Source organism: Perissodus microlepis, chromosome 15 (genome assembly GCF_051167445.1).
Source record: "Perissodus microlepis isolate ML-2025 ecotype Zambia chromosome 15, ASM5116744v1, whole genome shotgun sequence".
Classification (NCBI taxonomy): Eukaryota; Metazoa; Chordata; class Actinopteri; order Cichliformes; family Cichlidae; genus Perissodus; species Perissodus microlepis.
In genome coordinates, this window is record NC_140475.1 from 30,340,297 (window position 1) to 30,359,971 (window position 19,675).

The following is a 19,675-nucleotide window of genomic DNA, read 5'->3' on the forward strand; positions in this document are numbered from 1 at the left end:
TTTGAAATCCAGTTTTTGAATCTATTATCATATTGATTTGGGGTAAAATCTGAATCATATGCACACCATCTTAAAACCTTAGAGGCATTTTCCAAACCACCAATTTTTATTACTTCTTTCCAAGCAGATATCATTATTTGTAGTATAGGTTTATCTGCCATATGTATTTTATTCTGCAATTTTATGTCCGATATTAAAGCTGAAACTGGTATTTCTTTTACTATTGTTCCTTCAACATCTTTCCATCCGGCGGTGTAGTCTGGACAACAGAGACAAATCAGTGGTCTTAACTGAGCTGCACAATAATATTCTCGTAGACAGGGAAGCCCACGACCTCCCTTTTCTTTCTTTAATTGGAGCGTTTTATATTTAACTCTAGCTTTTTTCCCATTCCAGATATATTTTGACAATGTTCTATCCCATGCCGCAAACTGTTTTTGTGGTATGGCAATCGGTAGAGACTGAAACAAATACAGCAGTCGTGGAAGAATATTTAATCTGATTGATTCAATCCTGGAGTGTAGGTCCAGAAATGGAATAGTGTTCCATCTTTGTATATCTGATTTTATAGATTCATTTAGAGGGGCATGTGGTTCAGGAGTTTTAATGAAATGAGGAATGAACCCTCCTTCATTTCAGTCTGTAACCAAGATGCTGAACCCACAGTTGGATCATTGCACCCATCAGATTTAAAAAGCACATAGTAATAGGAAAAAAAGCACTTGAACGACTGTATTTGATTGGATGAATCCAGCTTGTATGTAGAAAAGTGTGGCACCAGTCCATTAAATAAATAAAACTTTTATTTTCAGTAAAGAATTATTTACAATATGTCATTACATAGTTTTCGTTAGTAACAAGCAAACTTGTCACTGCAGCTCACAGATACGAGGGTTCATTCAGTCATTCTCTCACACACACACACGCACTCACAAATTAAGAAATGAATGTACTGATGTAATGTCCTTTACTTGGAGTGAACATGTAAACAAATGTATGAAGCACTCCCTTCCCACACACAAACACATCTATTAAAACAGGATCCAACATTTAACACAAAATTTAACACTGACTCCAAGTCAAAAGACTAAAACTATGAGCCCTGTAGATCAAGGTTTAATGGCAGGTCATGTGTTAACCTCTAAACTAAGAATTTGACTCAATATGTAAAATATAGTGAGCATACTTGTTTTGGAACCTGAAATCTTCCCATTACGAGGGTAGTTTCCCCCAAATGCTTGGAGAAAAACTAATTTACGGACGTGGGAACTAATATCATGACTCGTTAACTTTTTTGAGATCTGCAATGTCTGCAAAAGTCGAGATAGGAAGGTAAAAAAGGTGGAATCCTGTGGCCCACATCACGTCCTTCTGTGATGATCCTGTGTGGCTTGCTAAAAACCTCAAACGTTTTGAATTCCTTTCTCAACAGCATGAGCAGGTACAGTTCTGCATCTGTAACACAATATCCTTAGAGACAGTTATGAATTCCCAGACTTTGACTCAAACCAAGCTCCAGATTTTGACAGATACAGCACTCTGTGTGGTGATCAAGTCACCATATCACCTTAATTACTGGCACATGTATGAATATGCTCCAAAATAAGAACCATACACACAAATATTCAGAGGCATCAGGTGTCCATCTTCTTAAAAAGCTTCATGAGCTGATAAAATCTGTGAGCAATCTGGGGGAAACAAACAGTTAACAGTTACTGGATGCTTACACTAAAAAAAAAAAAAAAGTAAAGAAAAAGAAAGAAAGAAACAAGATTTATCTACCTGGCCTGAAGGCTTGTTAAGTTTCTCTGACAAAGCAGAGAAAGTCTCGCGTGAAGCGCCTTTTGTCTTCATGTCCATGAGAATAGCTCGATCTTCATCTCTGATGAAGGAGATGAAAGATACTGAGTAGTCTATTTAATTAGCTAAACTTCTTACACAGTAACAATACAAATAATCATTAGTGGCAGCCCTATAATGTAGAATGAAACATTACAAATACATTCAGTGAGACTGTTCTGATTTGATGAGCAAAAACTACCAGATCAAAATCTCTTCTTTGATAACAAGGCTGAATTTTGGCAACTAGTAAATCTAAACACTTATACAAGGTACACAGACACAATACATTCAGATTTCTGCAAATTTGCCACCACAATGAGTTAAACAACCCAAAAATGTAATATTTATTAATGTCCACAGGTTCTAGCCCTCAGATAGTTATTGATCCCAAGGAGCCTTATCTGTGTATTAAAATTACTTTGATTATTATATTGTTAGTTTCATCAATTAATTTTGAACTTCTAAACATGGGGGACAGTGTGCAAAATTAGTTTCAACTCCCCCCAAAATACAGACATATTTAACAAAGCTCTTGTAGTGAATGGACCAGCACTCATACAGAGCCCTTTGAATCTTAGCACTCAAAGGGCTTCCTATGTTTATACAGTGTACAGCAGTAAAAGCCAAACTGACAGCCACTTGAACAGCACATATACTAGAGCTGTAACCTCAGCTGGTTCGTTGACGTGCTCATTCAAGGAGAGAGAAAAAATGTTTCATCAATAGGCTGCAAGTGTTAGAGCTAACTTATTTAATGTTTAGATGGAGTTGACTTCAAACCAGCTGACACCATTTCAGTGTGGCTTTATTTTGTCTAACATTTAGTTTGGCTTCCACAGCTTAACAACCAGCGAGCCATATTAATCTATATCAGCTTTGTTAGAAAGATGACGTTAGACCAGTATGGCCAGGGATTACAGATATGCAGTGTCTATGAGTTGCAATGTTGAGTGTTAATCTGCGAGGAGGCCAACAGGTCCATTACAGGTCAACTTCTATTTGACATTTTCTGCTGAAATATTGTGAAACCAATACTGAGTATATGTAACTAGTATTCATTCTTCTATTCAGACACTCCTTGGAAAGAGAGAACACGATGCACTTCACTACTGACCTAGTCCAGGCCATCACCACCTCGCCCTTCTTCCTGATGACATTCTTGGCAGACAGACTGCTGGGAGACAGACAGCCCATAGATGATTTGGAATCTTCATCTGCTTCCTTGGAAGGAAGCACGACTTCTGGACTCTTTTTTTCCTTCCTCAACCTCTTCGCTTTTGATTTGTCCTGGTGCTTCTTTCGTTTTCTGCCTTTGTCGGGTGAACTGCTCGTGTCCTCTGCTATCACGAGGCTTCTCTCTGACTCAGATATGTCCACATCATTGTTCTTCGAGTCTGACACGTGTGAAGACAATTTTTGGCTCCTCTGATTTGTATAAGAGCTTTCAGTAGTTTGACAGTTATTTGACACAGCACATTTAGAGGGAATGAGTTTATTCTGAGACTTGTTTGAGACAGTTTTTGAAGGGCTTATGTTTTCTTCCCTGAAATGTGTCTTGCTACCACTCCCATTAACAACTGTGTTTTCAGAAACGTTGTTCAAACTCTTATCTGAAGGAGAACCGTCAGACGGATTTTTCAGGGTCTCTTTGGAAAAAGTGTGTTGAGTTAGCATATCATCTGGCTGATTGTTTAATAGTGTTAAGTCTTTACCTTCAGTGAGACAGACACTGGATTCAGTACCAGCTGGACACAAAACAGAGCTTTCAGCAACGTTAGAGAAACTGCCCGCCAAAGAGACAGCTTTCTCAAACTTTTCTGCAACACCAGCTTCACTATCCTGAGCTGCAGTGTTATCTTCTATGTGCTGCTCCTCTGTTAGTGTTTCACTTAAGCTCTCATTAGCAGTTAGAGTTCTATCTGCTTCTGGATTCGCCTGCCGAATCTTCACAATGAAATGATCGTTGGACTTTTCCATCACTAGCGCCTGCATCGCCATGTCGGGCTTAAACACAAAAGATGTGGCAGGTGTTTCTGAGGCCAAACTGCTGCTAGAGCCACAGCTGGAATTATCAGTGTCAAGAGCCAGGTGTATGTCGTGCTCTGTGGCGTCCTCCTCGTCCAGCAGAGCATCCTCGCATATGTGGGCGCTGATGACGTTCTCTGGCGTGGACGTGACATGCATACTTGAGGTGGATGGCTGTAGGAAGCTGAGGTGACTGTCAGATTTCAGAGGTGATGGAATGGTGAGAGACACGGCCAAATCTTCAGCTAGAAGTGAATAAGACTTCTGTGAGGCCAAGTTGGCCTGCAACAGTGCTCGATTTTGCGATGGAACTTCTAACAGACAATTTTCATCAAGTAAAGCCGGGTTCAGTGTGGTCTGATCTTTTGAGCAAGGGGAGGATATTTTGCGAGGTGAAATACTAGACCAGGTGGCAAAAAGTTTAGAAGGGGTATCAAATTTAGCTGGGGAAATCAGCTTAGATGGATAATCAAATTTTGATGGTGTGATGATGCTTATGTTTCTTTCTCCATCTTTCCTTGGAGTACTGAGGGACCAGGCAGTGTTTTCTCCAGCGATACCACTGCTTTCTAACAAGTCAGAACCTTGCAGAAGACACTTGAAAATTTCACCCATTTGAGAGTCTCTGACCAGATTGAATGTTAAACTGGAAGCTTGTTGCTCAGTGAGTAGCTCAAAGTCAGTTCTGTCAAGCAAAGAGCCATTCTGAGTGACCACCAAAGAAGGTATATTATTTTTTTCAGGAGTTGCAGGTGGATTTTTAGGAAGAAGGAACTCTGCTTGTGTATTTGGGGAGTTCAGTGGATGCGACTCAGACCCGTGTGTGATTCTGATGTCCTTGCCTCTGCTTCCAAGGCCCTTTTTGTAAGGCACCACAGCACAGGATTTGGCCTGATTCAGGCTGGTGGAAGCCGGCTGTGCTTGGTTCGACTCATATGATGCCTTTCTCATGGGAGGCTGTTGAGATACATTTTCACCGTGACTGTCCTCTGGCAGAGGTCTTGAGGCTTTGCAAAAGCTCTTCAGCGTTGTGTGAATGTCCACAAACAAGTAGTCAACTTGGACATTTACAAAGTCCCACAGCTTTTGCTTCAGATCCACTGCTTGTTGTTCAAATATTCGTTTCACAATGCCATTATTTGACACTTTGCCAAACACAGATTCAATGAGTTTCTTCAGTCTGGACTTGAGCTCCCCTGGTTGATCACATATCTTACCAAAATGAGCACCATCCACAAACTCTAAAAAAGACCTTTGGAAATTATCCATCATTCCATAGAAACTCTTCCTGGGAAAAGTTTTGTGAAGCTTCATGTACTTTTTCCGGATCTCGGCACGAACTAACTTAAATGTCTCCATTATTTCTTCGATGGTACAAAAAGAAGCTTTACTTGCTGCGGGACAAACTGTTTTAAAACGACTTTTTGGACTTTGTGTCGTTACGCCTGAAATTTCACGACTTTCTTCAGAAGCAGCCCGTCTCTCTGCAAGCTTCTTCTTTAAAACAGAGTTAGGACTTGACTTATTTCTGACTGGCTGTGCTAGTTTTGCCCTCTTTGTTGCAGTAGTGGGTGAACTTGCCGCCGTCTCATCACTTTCACTTAAAATTTCTCCTTCCTCCAGATCTGTGTCTGAACGACTTGAATTCAAGTCAGACACTTTATCCACCGAATTTACCACGTCTCGCTTTGCAGGAGAACCTGGATATTTGTTCTCCTTATTTACATCCAACTTCTCCGAGTTGGCATCAACAGCTGTACTGGAAAAATCTGCACAGGAAAGAAATAGATAACAGTCAGATAGAAGAGTCAAACAAATGTATAAGATGGTACATTTTTGTATTTTTTTCCAGAGCTAATTTTAAACCCAACTCAGAACAGTAACAAAGATCCACTGTGGATGCCAAAAGCACTACTGTAACGTAACAGGTAATGCTAATTAAGGTAAAGTCCAGACATGTATTTTATAAAGGTGAAATGAGGTGTTCAATTTCTTAAAATACATGGTGCTGATGCAGCTGTGACAGAGGACAGGCACATAAAAGACACAGTGAGATGAGAAATGAGATGAAATTAGCAGTTAGTAAAGAGAAGGCTTATAGTAAAGCTTGTAAGCAGTATCCTTGGCAAGATGGAAAGCATTCAATGGAAAACTTGCCAGTTTTGAAATATAGATTACTAGACTTGAAAGGAGGATAACTACCTTTTTGAAGGCTCTTTACATGACCAGGCTTGCTATGCACATGGAGAAGACATCTCTTGATTACCCGTACTGGACTCCTCAAAGGACTGATGGCATCTGGGATTCTCTTCAGATTATTCAGTGTGCGCATCATAGAGTCCTCATCATGTAGTAATAGCACGGAGCTTGAAGGCTTCAAATGGTTTTCCTGTCCATTTCTAGGGCTGAAGCTCTTGCTGGGTGTGGTGGTCATGTCACTGTAAATTTTTAGTAGGGTCTTCTCCTCTGTTGTGCTGCTAACTTTGGACACTCCGATACAGTTAGTCGAAGAGCTCGGCTCAATTGCGCTAGCGCTACTGTCTCCGGTGTCTTCATTTGTCTGTGTTAAAACGTAAATAGCCTCTTTCAAACTCAATCCTTCTTGTGGAAGGGACTCCAGGCTGATTGTGCTGGACACTGTATCTGCATCTTTACGACAGTCTTGCTTTTCACAATTCCCTTTCAGATGAATTGGAGTAGAAGAAGCAGGAGAACCTTGCTGACAGACCTGAGACTTGATAGCCGGGGCAGTCTGACACACAGGATTAGTTTCGTCAGTCATATCTGTTTTCTTTGGCTGTGATGAATCGGCATCTTCTGCACGTGATTCCAAAGAGGCATTCTGCTGTACTGCAGCTTCAAGATGCTCCACAGTGGACTCCACAGTAATCTCAGCACATGAATCAGCAGTATTTTCGCAGTAAGCCTTTTGTAGGTCATAGCTTGGAATCTGTTTAGAAATCCTTCCTGGCTTGTCAACTGGATTTATGGGGTCTCTGGCCCCCGCCATTCCACATTCAGCTGCCTTACTGTCTGAGACTAGCTTCATATTTTCTTCATTATTTTTTGACATGTCTGGTGCTTTTGCATAACTATTCTCTGGTGATTTTGCTGCAAGGTGTGCACTCACTTGCTTTGCTGTAATATCCAAGGGTTGGCTGTTAGTTGAGGTAGTTTGGACTGAATTGTCAGCTACGGCAGTTTTATTACAGACTGTGTCTTTTTCCTGAATACCTTCCACATCTGATGCCTCAAGTGTCCTCTCACAACTCAAAACTTTGTGGTTCTTCAGAGACTGCTCTGTAATATCTCTCAACTCTCCTTCTAATTCAATGTTTTCTATGTCATCAATGACACACATGTCTTCCATGTTAGGCTGCAAATTCTCTTCCTCTGATCCATTTTCAACATCCTTGCCCACTGGTACAGGATCTTTCAGGCTCCCACCAAAAGGTAATACTGGCTTCTTAATTGGTGAAAGGGTTAAATTCAATGTTTCCATAAAGCACAGTTTCCTGTTTGGACTAGTTTCCTCAGAGTTTTTCTTGCTTATATTGGTTTCTTCAGGTGATGTTTTAAAGACCGTGTTAGTCTTTGCGCATCTGTCCTTGTCACTTTTACTTGATTCTTTGGTTCTCAGCTTCTCACATTTTCTGCTTGTGTGGGACTGACTGTCATTGATATGATTTTTTCTTACTTCATCTTTATATTGCCTTTCCCCTTTCCATTGATGATCTCTCAGTCTAGCCCCTTCCCTCTCTTTGGAGGAATCTCTGTATCGTATAACATGTTGATCTACAGAAGACTTTTTCCAGTCCTTTGAGTTGTAACTTCTGGAAGAGCTGCAAGTAGTCTTGATTTTTTCAAGCTCTCGGCTGTAGCTCTCTTTTGAGCTGTGAGATGCACTGTGTTTAGGGCCCGATGCAGCCGTTTTAGCTTTATCGTGTCTCATGCCATCTTTTTTGTCATCCGAAGCTGTAGTTTCCAAAATCGTGGGTGAGGATTTAACCTCATCTGATCTGCGGTGCCCATCGTGCGAGTAGCTTTTTCTTTGATATGACTTTGAATCACACCTTTGTACCAAGTCTTTGTCTGCTCTGTGAAATCTGTCATTGTTAGCATCTGAAACACTTCTATGTCTCCTATGTATTGATTCAGACTGTTGACTGGGATGTCTGTGCTCTCTGTGACTGGATTTGTGTTTATCTGACTCCGTCTGTTTGTCAGTTATTTCACTGTCTCGTTTTGAATGGCTATGACAAGATGCTTTTGATGCTCTGGGCAAACTATGACTTTCTTTCCTCATGGACTGACGTGCATCTCTTGGAGGCTGGTCTACGCTGGGAGGTGGGAATTTACTGGATGGCGGTAGTGGTGGAGAAGGAGGCGGACGGGATGGTGGAGAAACCAGCCTACTGGTGGAGCTGTGACTAGAGAGATTTGGATCCCGCACATTTTGTATGGAAGATGGATAATGATGATACTGCCCTCTCTCAGACCTGCAAAACCCAACAATTAAAACATTGCTGTTTCAGTATAGCCAATAATTGATGTCACACCTTGCTAGGTGTCTTATGATATTGCCCTTATGCATAACATTAACCAGTATTCAGTGTAACCTAACGGAGAAGAACGAAAAAGAACCAACGTACCTCTGACTCAGCCTCTGAATCTCTGCGTCTTTTCGTATCACCTCCTTTCTAGCCGTTTGTAAAAGTGTAGAGATGTTTTTTTTGAGAGAGTAGTTCTCCTTTCTCAAACCTGTATTCTATATTCAAACAGAAGGCACACAAAATGTTAGTGGTAAAATGAATTCGTATAACCAAACCATGCAGTTCAATAATGTAGACCCATTCCACCTACAGAAAACACAGTCTTTCTTAAAACAAAACTGTCTTAGTGAAGATAGTAGTGTTTATGGTAACTTTGTCCTAAGTTTCTTGAAGACAGACATTTCATCTCTCATCTGCAGAAAGTTCTCAGATGAAAGGTAAAGAAATTCAGTCCCTTTCTTTCCAAGCTCCTTAGATTACCATGACCTGGAGGACCTGTAGGACTGAGAACCTACACAGACACTACTGGCTCCTCCAATAAAAAAAAAACATCATGGAACAGATGTTTTTTTTGGTTTGGGTGAAAACATACATACAACACACACATTTGCTTTGTTTTCTACAAAGGTGATTGAGGCTAATCCAATTCTTCAGAAGATTTTTTCCAAAATGATAAATGAAAGCTGGCCAAGTAAAATATATTCTCATGAAACAACCTACTCGCTATTTAACCCCCCCCCCCCAAAAAAAAAAACAAAAAAAAACCAAAAACCCACACCTGTAATTCCAACTGCTCCAGTCTCCTGCGCAACTCTTTAATATGGTTTTGGGCTGTCCTGAACCCAGACTTCAGCTGCAGAGACACAAAAACAAAAGGCCTATGAAACAGCTGGCATGATGATTTCTGGCAAACTTTCAACGTCCTGTGATATCCAAGTGTTATTCTCTGCTTACACAAAAATGGCAATCATGATCCCAAATATTGAGCAAGGGTCACCTTTGCTGAAATATGAAGCGTCTCAGCTTATCTGCTTGTAATCGACTCAATCATTAAGCAGTCCATCAGTTCACTTCACTGATTCTTTTTGGAATTTGCTTGATTTATACAGAAATAATCAGATCTAGAGTACTAATTTAATATTTATTGTAACTGACAAAGGACTTATTTTTAGCAGTGTGGTTCTAATTTCATAGACTAACCCATATTCACCTACCAATAACAAGGTTTCTACACTTTGTAGAACATCATGATAATATAAAGACTAGAGATGGACCGATCCGATATACAGTACCAGTATTGGTCCGATCCTGACCTAAATTACTGGTTCAGATATCGGGGAGAAATAAAAAATGTAATTCAATCTATTAAATATCACAAAAGCACCTCAAAAAACTTGCGACATGGCATAATCCAGCTCATGACCTTAGCATGAGAGTGAAACACGAAGATGAAACCAGGAGATGTCATTACTGAATCATCAGAGCTGAACAGGTGATGGAGAAACAGGTTTACCTTTTAGGTGACATGAATGAGTTGAAGGGAAGTTATGAACTGTTTCTGAGAGACAAATAACACCAGGATCCTTTTCTATTGAGCTGACAGCTGGTAACTGTGCAGGGGCGGGTCTAGCAAAGTTTTGCCAGGGGGCCAGGTAGGGCATTAACAGGGAAAGGGGGACACAAAGTAATACTTTTCTTTCTTATTCTCGTTTAAAATGTCTAGCTTTCAATAAATAATTATCTGAATCTTACAACCAAAGTGGTTATCTTATGTGCAATGTATAGAAATAATACATATATACCAACAAGACAGTGTACATCACTCTCACAACAGTGTTTGTTTTCATTCAAAGGCTTTATGGCTTTTTCTATAATACCTGGTGGGCCGGTCTCTAGTCCCAGTCCAGCCCTGATCTTAATAAAAGATGAGTATCATGAAATCGTGTTTGCATTTATTTGCACTGCTTTCCACTCTGGATGTCCATTTATGTTAAGCTTTAAGTATAAAATTGGAGGGTTTTTTTTAAGTTGTTGAATATAAACATTATTTTGTGCTGATATTGCACTTCTTTTCTGCATAAACCTGCATTTTAAAATACTTTTTGAATATTACTTGAATATTTAGATTTAAAGTTCGGCTAAAAGTTTAAATAAAAAGATCAGTATTGCTGAACTGCTAAATATTTTGGGTGAAGTGTATTTTTTGCATACAAGTATAATAGAATAGCTTTAGTGTTTTGTTTTTTTAAAACTTGAGCATAAACTTATACAAAATGCAGCAAGACATTTAAAAAACAGTTTTATTGATTATAAAAAACTGTATCAGATTCATATCGGTATTGGCAAATATCCAAATTTATATCCGTATTGGACATTAAAAAGTGGTATTGTGCCATCTCTAATAAAGACTGAAACACAGCAGCAGAGTCAAGCTCACTCCCCAAAAAACAAAAACAGCTTATCAGTGCCTCACAGCTAATTATCAGTACAAAAAATTCCCATGTTAAAAAATAAATAATTCCCAAATGAGCAATTGCTTACCTCAGCGTATGATGACTCTCTGTTCTGCTGTTCCTCTGTCACAATTTCTTCATACAAATCCATTGACTCTTTCAACTGAGAACCAACAAAAGGTGGCTCCTCTGTAAAAAAGAAAAAAAGTGCTCAGACTACGACAGCAAGAGTAGTGGTAATATGCATCCGATCAAAGTGAAACCATTTCAGAAAGGGCTTTTACCTGCACTTCTGTTAAAACCGATGTCCAGACCATCGTATATATCCACAGACTCCTCGCTTACTTCAGATACCAAGACTGTAGATATTATACATATATATCAGTATACATCAGTAGTTAGAGAGCTTCTACACATAAGTCTTAAGTCATGATTATGGTAGCGTCCGAAAATCTTACATTCATGTAAATTATGTTTTCTAAGGAATGTTTTTATGTACATACATAAATAAAACAGTGGATAATAAGCAGACTGGTTTTATTTAAATTATAAACTTTCAAACTGAAACAGATTAAGAGCCGTGAGAAAGTAGTAGAATTACGTGTCCAACTAATGAGACAAATGAAGTACAAGAACTTAACTCAAATAATCATTTTGTTTTACTTTACATTTTAAAACCACCAAGAGCATCTGGTTTTTGTGTGACTGGCTGGTATGTAAAATTGTAGCAGTCTGGCAAGTAATGATGAAGCTTGTCCATTTAAGACTTCCACAAACTTTGAAACACTCTAAAGTCTGAGTATTGTTGTCACATTTGGTGCTTCCACTTAAAAGGCAAGCTGCAGTATTGCAAGCATGCAATGGAAGTCATATTAAAGTGAACATGAAACACTTCATGTATAAAGGCTAATTTACATCACGGAGGCCTCCTCTTAAAAACTGGCATAGATGTAGCTCTGTCTGTGAAGCTGGATTTAAGAAATAAGTGCTAAGAGTTCTACGTTTTTAGAAGATGTTTAGCGCCAGCTTGTGCCAGTACAGAATTTGACATCACCGGGTTGGTTGGTTGTGGTCAATAGACTCACATGGTTGGGTGGCTCTTTACAGCCAACCTGTTGAGAAAAAAACTGACATGTCAGACTCCTTGTTGGTCTGGTGACTCAAGTAGGCTCTCCTCCACATAGTTCCTCATGTATAAAGTGCTTAACAAACCCTAAAATTACAGCTAACGGGTGGATTTTCCCGTTTCAGTGCAGCTAAAAAAAAACAACAAAGAACCACTGAATGCTTAAGAGATAGACAGTGAAACATGACAGTATATCCTTTGTTTTGACATAAACACACTGTTGCAGCCAGAAGCAGCACAAAAGTGACCGCCTTAAACTGAGTTTTAGTCTTAGTGTTGTTTTCTTCTGAGTTATTGGGTCTGGTATTAGTTAGCTAACATAAACTAATGTAAGTCTATTGACTGCAGCCAACCAAACACCAGTCCAAAGAAGAATAAAAGCATGAAATTAATAACTAAAAGCATGCATGTTTACAACCTGAACTTTCAACTAATGTTTTTAATGCCGAGCACTGACAGTGTATGGAGGCCCAAACAATAATTTAAGGTTATGGAAGATAGGACATTCAGCTTCTAAGGTCTGTTAATGACCAACAAAAATCAGTCTTAATCAATTTTAATAGAGTATCTACAAATGTGGGATTTAATTCGTTTTCATTCAATTTTTGATGAGTAATTCCAAGTTCTTAAGTAGCAATGTATACTTACGACCAGATGCATGGCTGGTGTCAACGTTCTCCATCCTGTCAAAGATCCCTGTGGCACAGTTTCTTAAGGACTACCTGATGTCAAAGCCAAAGGGAAATTGATGGTTGTTATTGTCCAAGCCAAAACAAAAGATTGATGCAAAAGTTGCTTTAAGAAAATCTTAAAAGTCTGCTCCACAAGTTTCCATAAATTACTGTTACTTTGGGCAAAAAGGTCCAGTAATAGTAATAGGCCCTTTTACTCAATCAACATTTGCAGGAGAGCAATACTGTTTATTTTGGTAAGATGATTATTTTTAACAACACTTTTTCATTGTTCAAATATTTCTTATAAAACTACTTTTATGAATAATAACATATATGCAGATCCACATCAGAAATGGGTGAAGTGCTGGGCAAAAAACAAGTCGCCAATTAAAGATCGATAGACAACTAGATAAATAAATAGATACACAGTTGAATTTTGCCAGAGATCGACTGTGACATACACCTAATGGTATACACAATTCCAAAGATAATGTCGGTTGACAGACGGTTGATGTATTGGACAAATGTGGACTAATGGCGGTAACATGTTGCGCTAGCTAGAGTCCGTCCTACTGCTCAAAGACACCAAAGAACAAAGCAAAGCAGAATGATAATCTCATAACCTTCCAGGTTAAAACAAACGATCAAACTGTGGGTCCGAGTTAATTTCGTTGAATAAATATAACACTGTCTTTTTGACTCTTTTGTTCCTAGCCTTGTTACCTTTGACCCGAATTAAACTAACACAAACACAAAAGACAAGGATGGCAAACAAACATCTCCTTTCACAACGTTTTTATCTTGTCAGACATTTCACGACACATTTTACCTCTTAAAGCTAACTGATGGACTGCTTATTTATTTTGTTTTTTACATTTCTGGACATTACTTCAAACAAATAAAGCGACTCAGGACTGTCTGCTTAACTAACCCGGAGGAAACAAGAAAGTTGGTCAGCAAAAGAAGTGACTTAAAATTAGCCTGCAGAACATTAGAGTAACGTGGCTGTGATTTAGTCGTCTTACTAACTTACTTGCGTATTGTTGTGCCCTCCTGTTGTTTACAGCTGTAATGCCGCGCCAAGACTTCTTTGCACAGGAAGTACCATTTTCCCGCGGTCTGTCACTGCAGCCTGCGCACTCCTCCTCTCCGCTTGCAAAAATATTCTTCAACACTTAGGTAGATTTGCGACACTGTCGCTCACTGCCTTCGCGAGCAACTAACATTCTCCTGCCGCCGAGTCAGAAAGAAAATGAAATGCGTTAAAGACAGAATTAACGCTCCACTTAAGCCCAAATTGTTGCTTCACTCCCGGAAAAATGGACAGCCAGGCCAGGGTCGTGTCATCACCACGCGACGTAAGGACAGAAAACGGAAGCAGTGTGGGAGGGGGAGGTAACGAAGTTGACCCGGAAGGAGTCTGGCTTCACTCACATGTGGATGGCATTTTAACGCCAGAGAACGTGTTTGTGTATTGAGATATACACGCGAGTGATGAACCTCTCAGTTTTCTTCAGTAGCAGGGAAACATTATCGCCAACACATCCCAGAGGCTGGTGTTTGCTGTAGCCCTCCACGAAAAGACATTTGAGAAGATGGAGAATTTAGTACTGAGTCTGTCATCACTAGGCACCATAGCGAGACATGTTGACAAAAGTCACAGCCAGCTGAGCCAGTACCTAGCAAAGCAGGTAAGATTTGTTATTTCCTGAGCATATTATGATGGAAATAATGTGTTTATGTTCACATTGAGACTCTGCATCGTTAACCTTTCCTTTACGTGTTAGCGATCACGACCCTGTAGATTACGTTCAGGCTCGGTAACCCACAGGATTTAATTATTTTGGGTTGATAGTAAAACGTGTGGCCCACGTGATGTCTCCTCAGATATGGAGTCAGCAGGACAGGCAGTGTATTCTGGATTGTTTGGCTCAGCTGCTGCTAGAAAAGGATTATACTCTACTGATTGCACGGCACTTGCGTCCTCTGACACTGGACCTGTTGGAGCGCAATGCTGAGAGGGTGAAAGCTGGAGGCAGCATCAACCACGACCTCCATGAGCGCCTGTGTGTGGCCCTCAGCAAGCTTCTCAGCATCAGTCCTGACGCACAAACGTAAGTGTTCTGAGAAAACTACTGGTGCTGACGTTTGTCTTATTAAATCCTGTGCTCATTAACCCAGTGCAGACCTAGAGACTCTTGATCTTCATTTGTGTTGTGACACTCTTACACAGTAAAGTAAACAGTGTATCCTGACTAATTCTCAGCACCTCTCCTCAAGGTTTGGTGCAAGGTACTTCGACAATGCCCCTCCGGTGTTTCAAAGGCTCTTCTTCACCAGTGAAGAGTCATCAGCTGTGCAGTATGGCCCCAGAAGGATGAAGCTGCGTGACCTAATGGGTGCCACTTTGCGTTTCCTCCAGAGTGATTGTGCCAAGTTCCGAATGCTCTGGGACTGGAGCCCCTGCATGTCCCTTCTGCTCACCAGTGATGTCATGGTGCGATGGTATGTGCCTGCGTCATGTTTAGACCTAGACATCACTAGATATAGATATTGGATTTTCAATATGGGGAAAAGCGTCCTGGAAAAAAACAAAAACGAGAAGCTTTTTTTAAGGAAATAAAGGTGGAGCCTTCTCCTGTCAGGACTGACTCGGCTGCACGCTCAGGTTGGTGGAGAAGAGCACTCTTTAGCTGGCTACTCCATCTGGCTTAGTTGTTTCAAAAGCTTTTGCTACAACGTAAAGTCATTAATAAATCATAATAAACAAAATCAACTAGTTGCAATACTTGCACATATTTAGTCACAGCTAGTGTTAAGTTCAAAAAGTTGACTTCAGATGTATTAAATTGATTTGAGTGCATAATGCTAAAGCATGGAGCCTGTCTTGATATAAGATATAAGTCATTCCACTCTCAATCCAAAATCCTGAGCCAATATTCCAAATGAAAGCATTACTGGACGGACAAAAGATGCAAAACGAGAGAAAGAATGTTACCTTCTACATGTTAGCGTTTACCAAAGATATTATATTTGGATAGAAGCCCTTTGTAATCATCACAAATTGGTTAGTATCTATAATTTAATTGCATATTTTGTCATAGCAATTAACGTAGGATTATATTTACTTGAAGATTTAATCACAAAATGCTGTTAGACAAAGCCAAAAGTATGCTATCAGCACATTAGTGTTGATATTCGAATCACTTTCTGGTTTAACTGCTCAAAATATTAACCAGTAATTTATAGCCAATGCTATTATATTTAACATTCAACATTTATTCTTTGTTTTGTACTTGACCTGCAAATTACAGTTAATGTCACTTGTCACTCTAACAGGTACACCGCCCACTGTTTAGCATTGGTCTCTCATATGACTGATAACCAGAAAACCATCTTCCTGAGGAAGGTGCTGACGAGTGATGAGATCCTACACATGAAAATGAAGTATGTACCGTGTGTTTGGTGTTGAAACTTGACCCAGCCATTCGCATTCGCAATCTAAATGTGTTATTGTAATGGGATGCTACTGTTACATACACACAAACACATATACTTGTATTATATAAATACATTTCACAATAAACAAAAATATAGGACACAGCCTTATAGTGTTACTGCTGTTATTTATTTATTTTTTCCACATATTTATGCACATGTCTGAACTTATTTTATCAACAACAGTCATGAATTGTAAATCTGATATTGTGGCGCTACATGCCTTTACCATTGATGCTTCTTTAGGGGTTTGGAAGAAACTCAGCAGCTGGAGTTTGAGAAGGCCCTGGTTTTAGCCAATCAGGGCTATGTGACGTGGTGCCAAGAGAAGGCCAACAAGTTTACTAGAGGCCAGGTGGTATCAGAGGACTTGTCGCAGAATGTAGTGGCAGTCTGTGGTGTTGTGCTACCCAGGATAGTTCCTAGGCAGCCTGAACAGGTAGGTAATCTTTGCGATATATCTGTCTCTGCTTTTTTTTTTTTTTTTTCCCTAATATTGGTTTCTACTTGTAGATTAATCAAAAGGATCTGGTGTTGGTTGACTCAACCTGCCGCAATCTGAGACGACTGGCATTGGCCGTGGCCTCTCAGAAACCTGTACTGCTCGAGGGTCCTATTGGATGCGGTAAAACTGCTTTGGTAGAGTTTATGGCTGCTGTCACCGGACATGCCAAAACTACGGAGATCCTCAAGGTGCAGCTTGGGGATCAAACTGACAGCAAGGTGAGAGACATAAAAGGAAAAAACATGTTGTTTCTTATGGTTCTATAGGAAGTGATGAAGCATTATATTTGACATTTCATATATAAAACAAACATTTTACAAACTGTCAGAATTGTAGGATTTGCAGGTTTGCACCCATATGTACTCAAATCAGAACGTCCTGGCCACTGTTGATGTAATATTCACAATATTTTGTTGATGTTGTGTTTTGTTTTGTTTTTTTTGATGATATTTTGTTGAAGCACCTTGTTGTTGTGATTTGGCACTGTATAAATAAAATTGAATTGAAGGTGTTTCTTCTAGTTTCACAAACTTTTTGAGTTTTCTAATAACTCATTTAGTCTGAAGGCTGAACATTTCAAAATGTCCTTGTTTTATATCACAGGTGCTCCTGGGAATGTACCGTTGCACTGATATACCAGGGAAGTTTATATGGCAGCCTGGAACACTAACACAAGCTGTGTCTTCAGGCCAGTGGATCCTCTTGGAGGACATTGACCATGCTCCTCTGGATGTGGTGAGTAAATACCCTACCTTTTTAAATGTGAATAAATTGAAAACCATGGACTGGTATTTATAAAGCATCCAAACAAAGTTCTCAAGATTACAAGTCCCATTTTACATTGGTAGTGTGTTTCATTCTGGCCCAGCATCCATGGGCAGTTGAGGATCACCTATTAACCTAACGTGCATGTCTTTGGATTATGGGAGGAAGCTAGAGTACTCAGAGAAAAGCCACGCAGGAAAACATGCAAACTCTACATAGAAATTCTCCAGTCGGGGGTTTGAGCCATCAAGTTGTTGCTGTCAAGATGACACTGCTAACCGTTACACCACTGAGTTGTCACTGGCAAGGAAAAAAACGAGCCCTAAAAAGTTCTTTTTTTCCCCTCTCTCTCAGATATCTGCGCTCCTCCCTTTGATGGAGAATAAAAAGCTGATGATTCCGGGACGAGAGGACTGCATTGATGTTGCGCCTGGATTCCAATTTTTTGCAACCAGAAGGTCAGACTACAGCGATTTGTTAAAGGATATGAAATTCTGATATGACTACTGAACCTGTCACATGTGCTTTGTGACGCTGGGATGTGTAATCCTATGTACGGTTAATCATTTCAAACTGTATGTACAATTGAGATGTACTAAAGAGTAATGCATGTTTCAATGAACACTGGCCTGTCAGATTTTAGTAGCAAGTAACTTGTGTTTTGTGGACTGTAGGATGTATTGTAGTGGTGGAAGCTGGCACAGACCCCAGAACTCCCATGCAGTGCTGTTGGACAAGTACTGGACGAAGCTGCAAATGGGCAACATGACACGAGAAGAGCTGAAGAAGGTGATTGGGAGGGTTTTCATGTTTATCTTCACTGTGGTTTCAACAGTAGATTCCCTTTTTTTGCAAAAATATGTGCCTGTATTCTAAAACAAGACATTAGCTTTAGTGTTACAATTAGTGTTTTATTTAACCAGTAACGGAACTCCTCCTCTCCTTGTATAATGGTCCATCCCTTGGTATCTCCTTCACGCTCATGAAACCGTACTTGTTCTTAAAAGGACTTGCTGTGTCTAGAAGACGCACACAACTTTTTTTGATTGGATAGAGGGATGTCTTTAAAAATGTTTAATTAAAAACACATTTAGCACCTTACCAAGGAGGAATTCAAGCAAGTTAAATCGGGCAGCAGCAAGCATCGTTTTTTTCCTTTTACTTATGAAGTTGCATGATATTCGGACACATGGAAGTCATAGGAGTCAAAGCCTGTATATTTTCATCGATTTGGATATTTAGAAACTTTGAGATGATCTTTTCTGCTGCAGTTAGGGACAAACTTAAGATTTCTGGTCAGCAAGTCAAAAATGATGTTTTTGCTACAGGGTTTTAATCTGTTTTTTTGCAGTATAAAAATCCTAAATCTTTTTTTTTTCTCCATCGTGCATTCCTGCTGTAAGTTCTGTAGTATCTTTTTCAAGCTGATCCTATCCCTCGTGTATGTAGGTGCTCATTAGTAGATATCCGAGGCTGTCTGTGGTGTCAGACCATCTCCTGGAAATCTTCTGCCAGCTGACTGGGGAGAGACACTCTGAGCTGGACACAAACAGCCCTCCAATGCCTGACAACAGCCAGCAGCACAACTCTGACGACAAAAGCACACAGCTGAGGGCGCTTTCACTGAGGTGAGCCCCAGCTCGCTGCTCTCTCTTCTCCTTTTTCCTTTGTCTAACATTTAAATTCTAATCAACACAGCAAATTGACCTGTGGCACTGAAAACATCAAATTCCACTGAATTTTATCCACTGGTGACTAAGGCTGCCAGTTTTAATACCATCTATTATTAATTAAAGTACACCGGTTGTTTAACATACTTAAAGGTACACAAGCCAACTCACCCCAACCCGACAGCTGAAACAAAAAACTAGATGTTTCAATGATTGCAGCGCATCAAAACTGATTCTGGAACAGACAAAGCAGGCTAACATTAAGGTTCTGCAGTGGACTTACCAAAGCCCCCCAGTGTCTGTTGAAGGTGACATTTAACTAAATGTTAGTGGGTTATACTTCTGACCCAGTATGTTATACTTTTGACCGTGTGTAGATCAGAGAAAATCCAAAATAAATGAAAACCTGTGCCACCCAGTTGTTGTTTTAAATCATTAAAGATCAATCACTGCATATAGGATCATTGGGTTTTAATATACGTTGTTTCTTGAACATCTGGCCTATAATGCACAAAAGCTGTATTGTCATCGCAGTCATTTGGGGCATACGCAGAACCATGACCA

The 19,675-nt window shown here is 39.8% G+C and overlaps 2 protein-coding genes across 3 annotated transcripts in view; one reads left to right on the plus strand and one right to left on the minus strand.

The window, feature by feature from the left end:
- Positions 1 to 785: 785 nt before the first annotated feature.
- On the minus strand, positions 786 to 14,016 carry casp8ap2 (caspase 8 associated protein 2). The gene is made up of 10 exons (XM_084952297.1): positions 13,707 to 14,016; positions 12,648 to 12,721; positions 11,158 to 11,232; positions 10,962 to 11,062; positions 9,199 to 9,273; positions 8,520 to 8,635; positions 6,070 to 8,366; positions 2,957 to 5,636; positions 1,783 to 1,882; positions 786 to 1,688 (listed from the first exon to the last, which is right to left on the minus strand). The coding sequence occupies exons 2-10, from the start codon at positions 12,679 to 12,681 to the stop codon at positions 1,635 to 1,637; spliced, it is 5,532 nt and encodes a 1,843-aa protein (XP_084808423.1). The 5' UTR covers positions 12,682 to 12,721; positions 13,707 to 14,016; the 3' UTR covers positions 786 to 1,634.
- Positions 14,017 to 14,111: 95 nt separating this feature from the next.
- Positions 14,112 to 19,675, plus strand: part of mdn1 (midasin AAA ATPase 1) — a 55,652-nt gene continuing 50,088 nt past the window's right edge. For both annotated transcript variants that reach the window (XM_084952295.1, XM_084952296.1), the window contains exons 1-10: positions 14,112 to 14,364; positions 14,561 to 14,787; positions 14,954 to 15,178; positions 16,013 to 16,120; positions 16,418 to 16,610; positions 16,685 to 16,894; positions 17,280 to 17,411; positions 17,796 to 17,899; positions 18,116 to 18,230; positions 18,891 to 19,069. In XM_084952295.1, the coding sequence (XP_084808421.1) occupies positions 14,269 to 14,364; positions 14,561 to 14,787; positions 14,954 to 15,178; positions 16,013 to 16,120; positions 16,418 to 16,610; positions 16,685 to 16,894; positions 17,280 to 17,411; positions 17,796 to 17,899; positions 18,116 to 18,230; positions 18,891 to 19,069 (1,589 nt within the window). In that variant the 5' untranslated portion in view covers positions 14,112 to 14,268. The remainder of the gene's footprint in view (positions 14,365 to 14,560; positions 14,788 to 14,953; positions 15,179 to 16,012; positions 16,121 to 16,417; positions 16,611 to 16,684; positions 16,895 to 17,279; positions 17,412 to 17,795; positions 17,900 to 18,115; positions 18,231 to 18,890; positions 19,070 to 19,675) is intronic.

Bases quoted from the DNA above. Each gene is read 5' to 3' on its own strand.
- casp8ap2 (XM_084952297.1), bottom strand. From the start codon at position 12,681: ATGGAGAACGTTGACACCAGCCATGCATCTGGTC. The intron at 9,274-10,961 runs GTAAGCAATTGC...GTGTCTCTGCAG, and splicing joins GAGAGTCATCATACGCTGAG to CTGAAGTCTGGGTTCAGGAC. The intron at 5,637-6,069 runs GTAGTTATCCTC...TTTCCTGTGCAG, and splicing joins TGTAAAGAGCCTTCAAAAAG to ATTTTTCCAGTACAGCTGTT.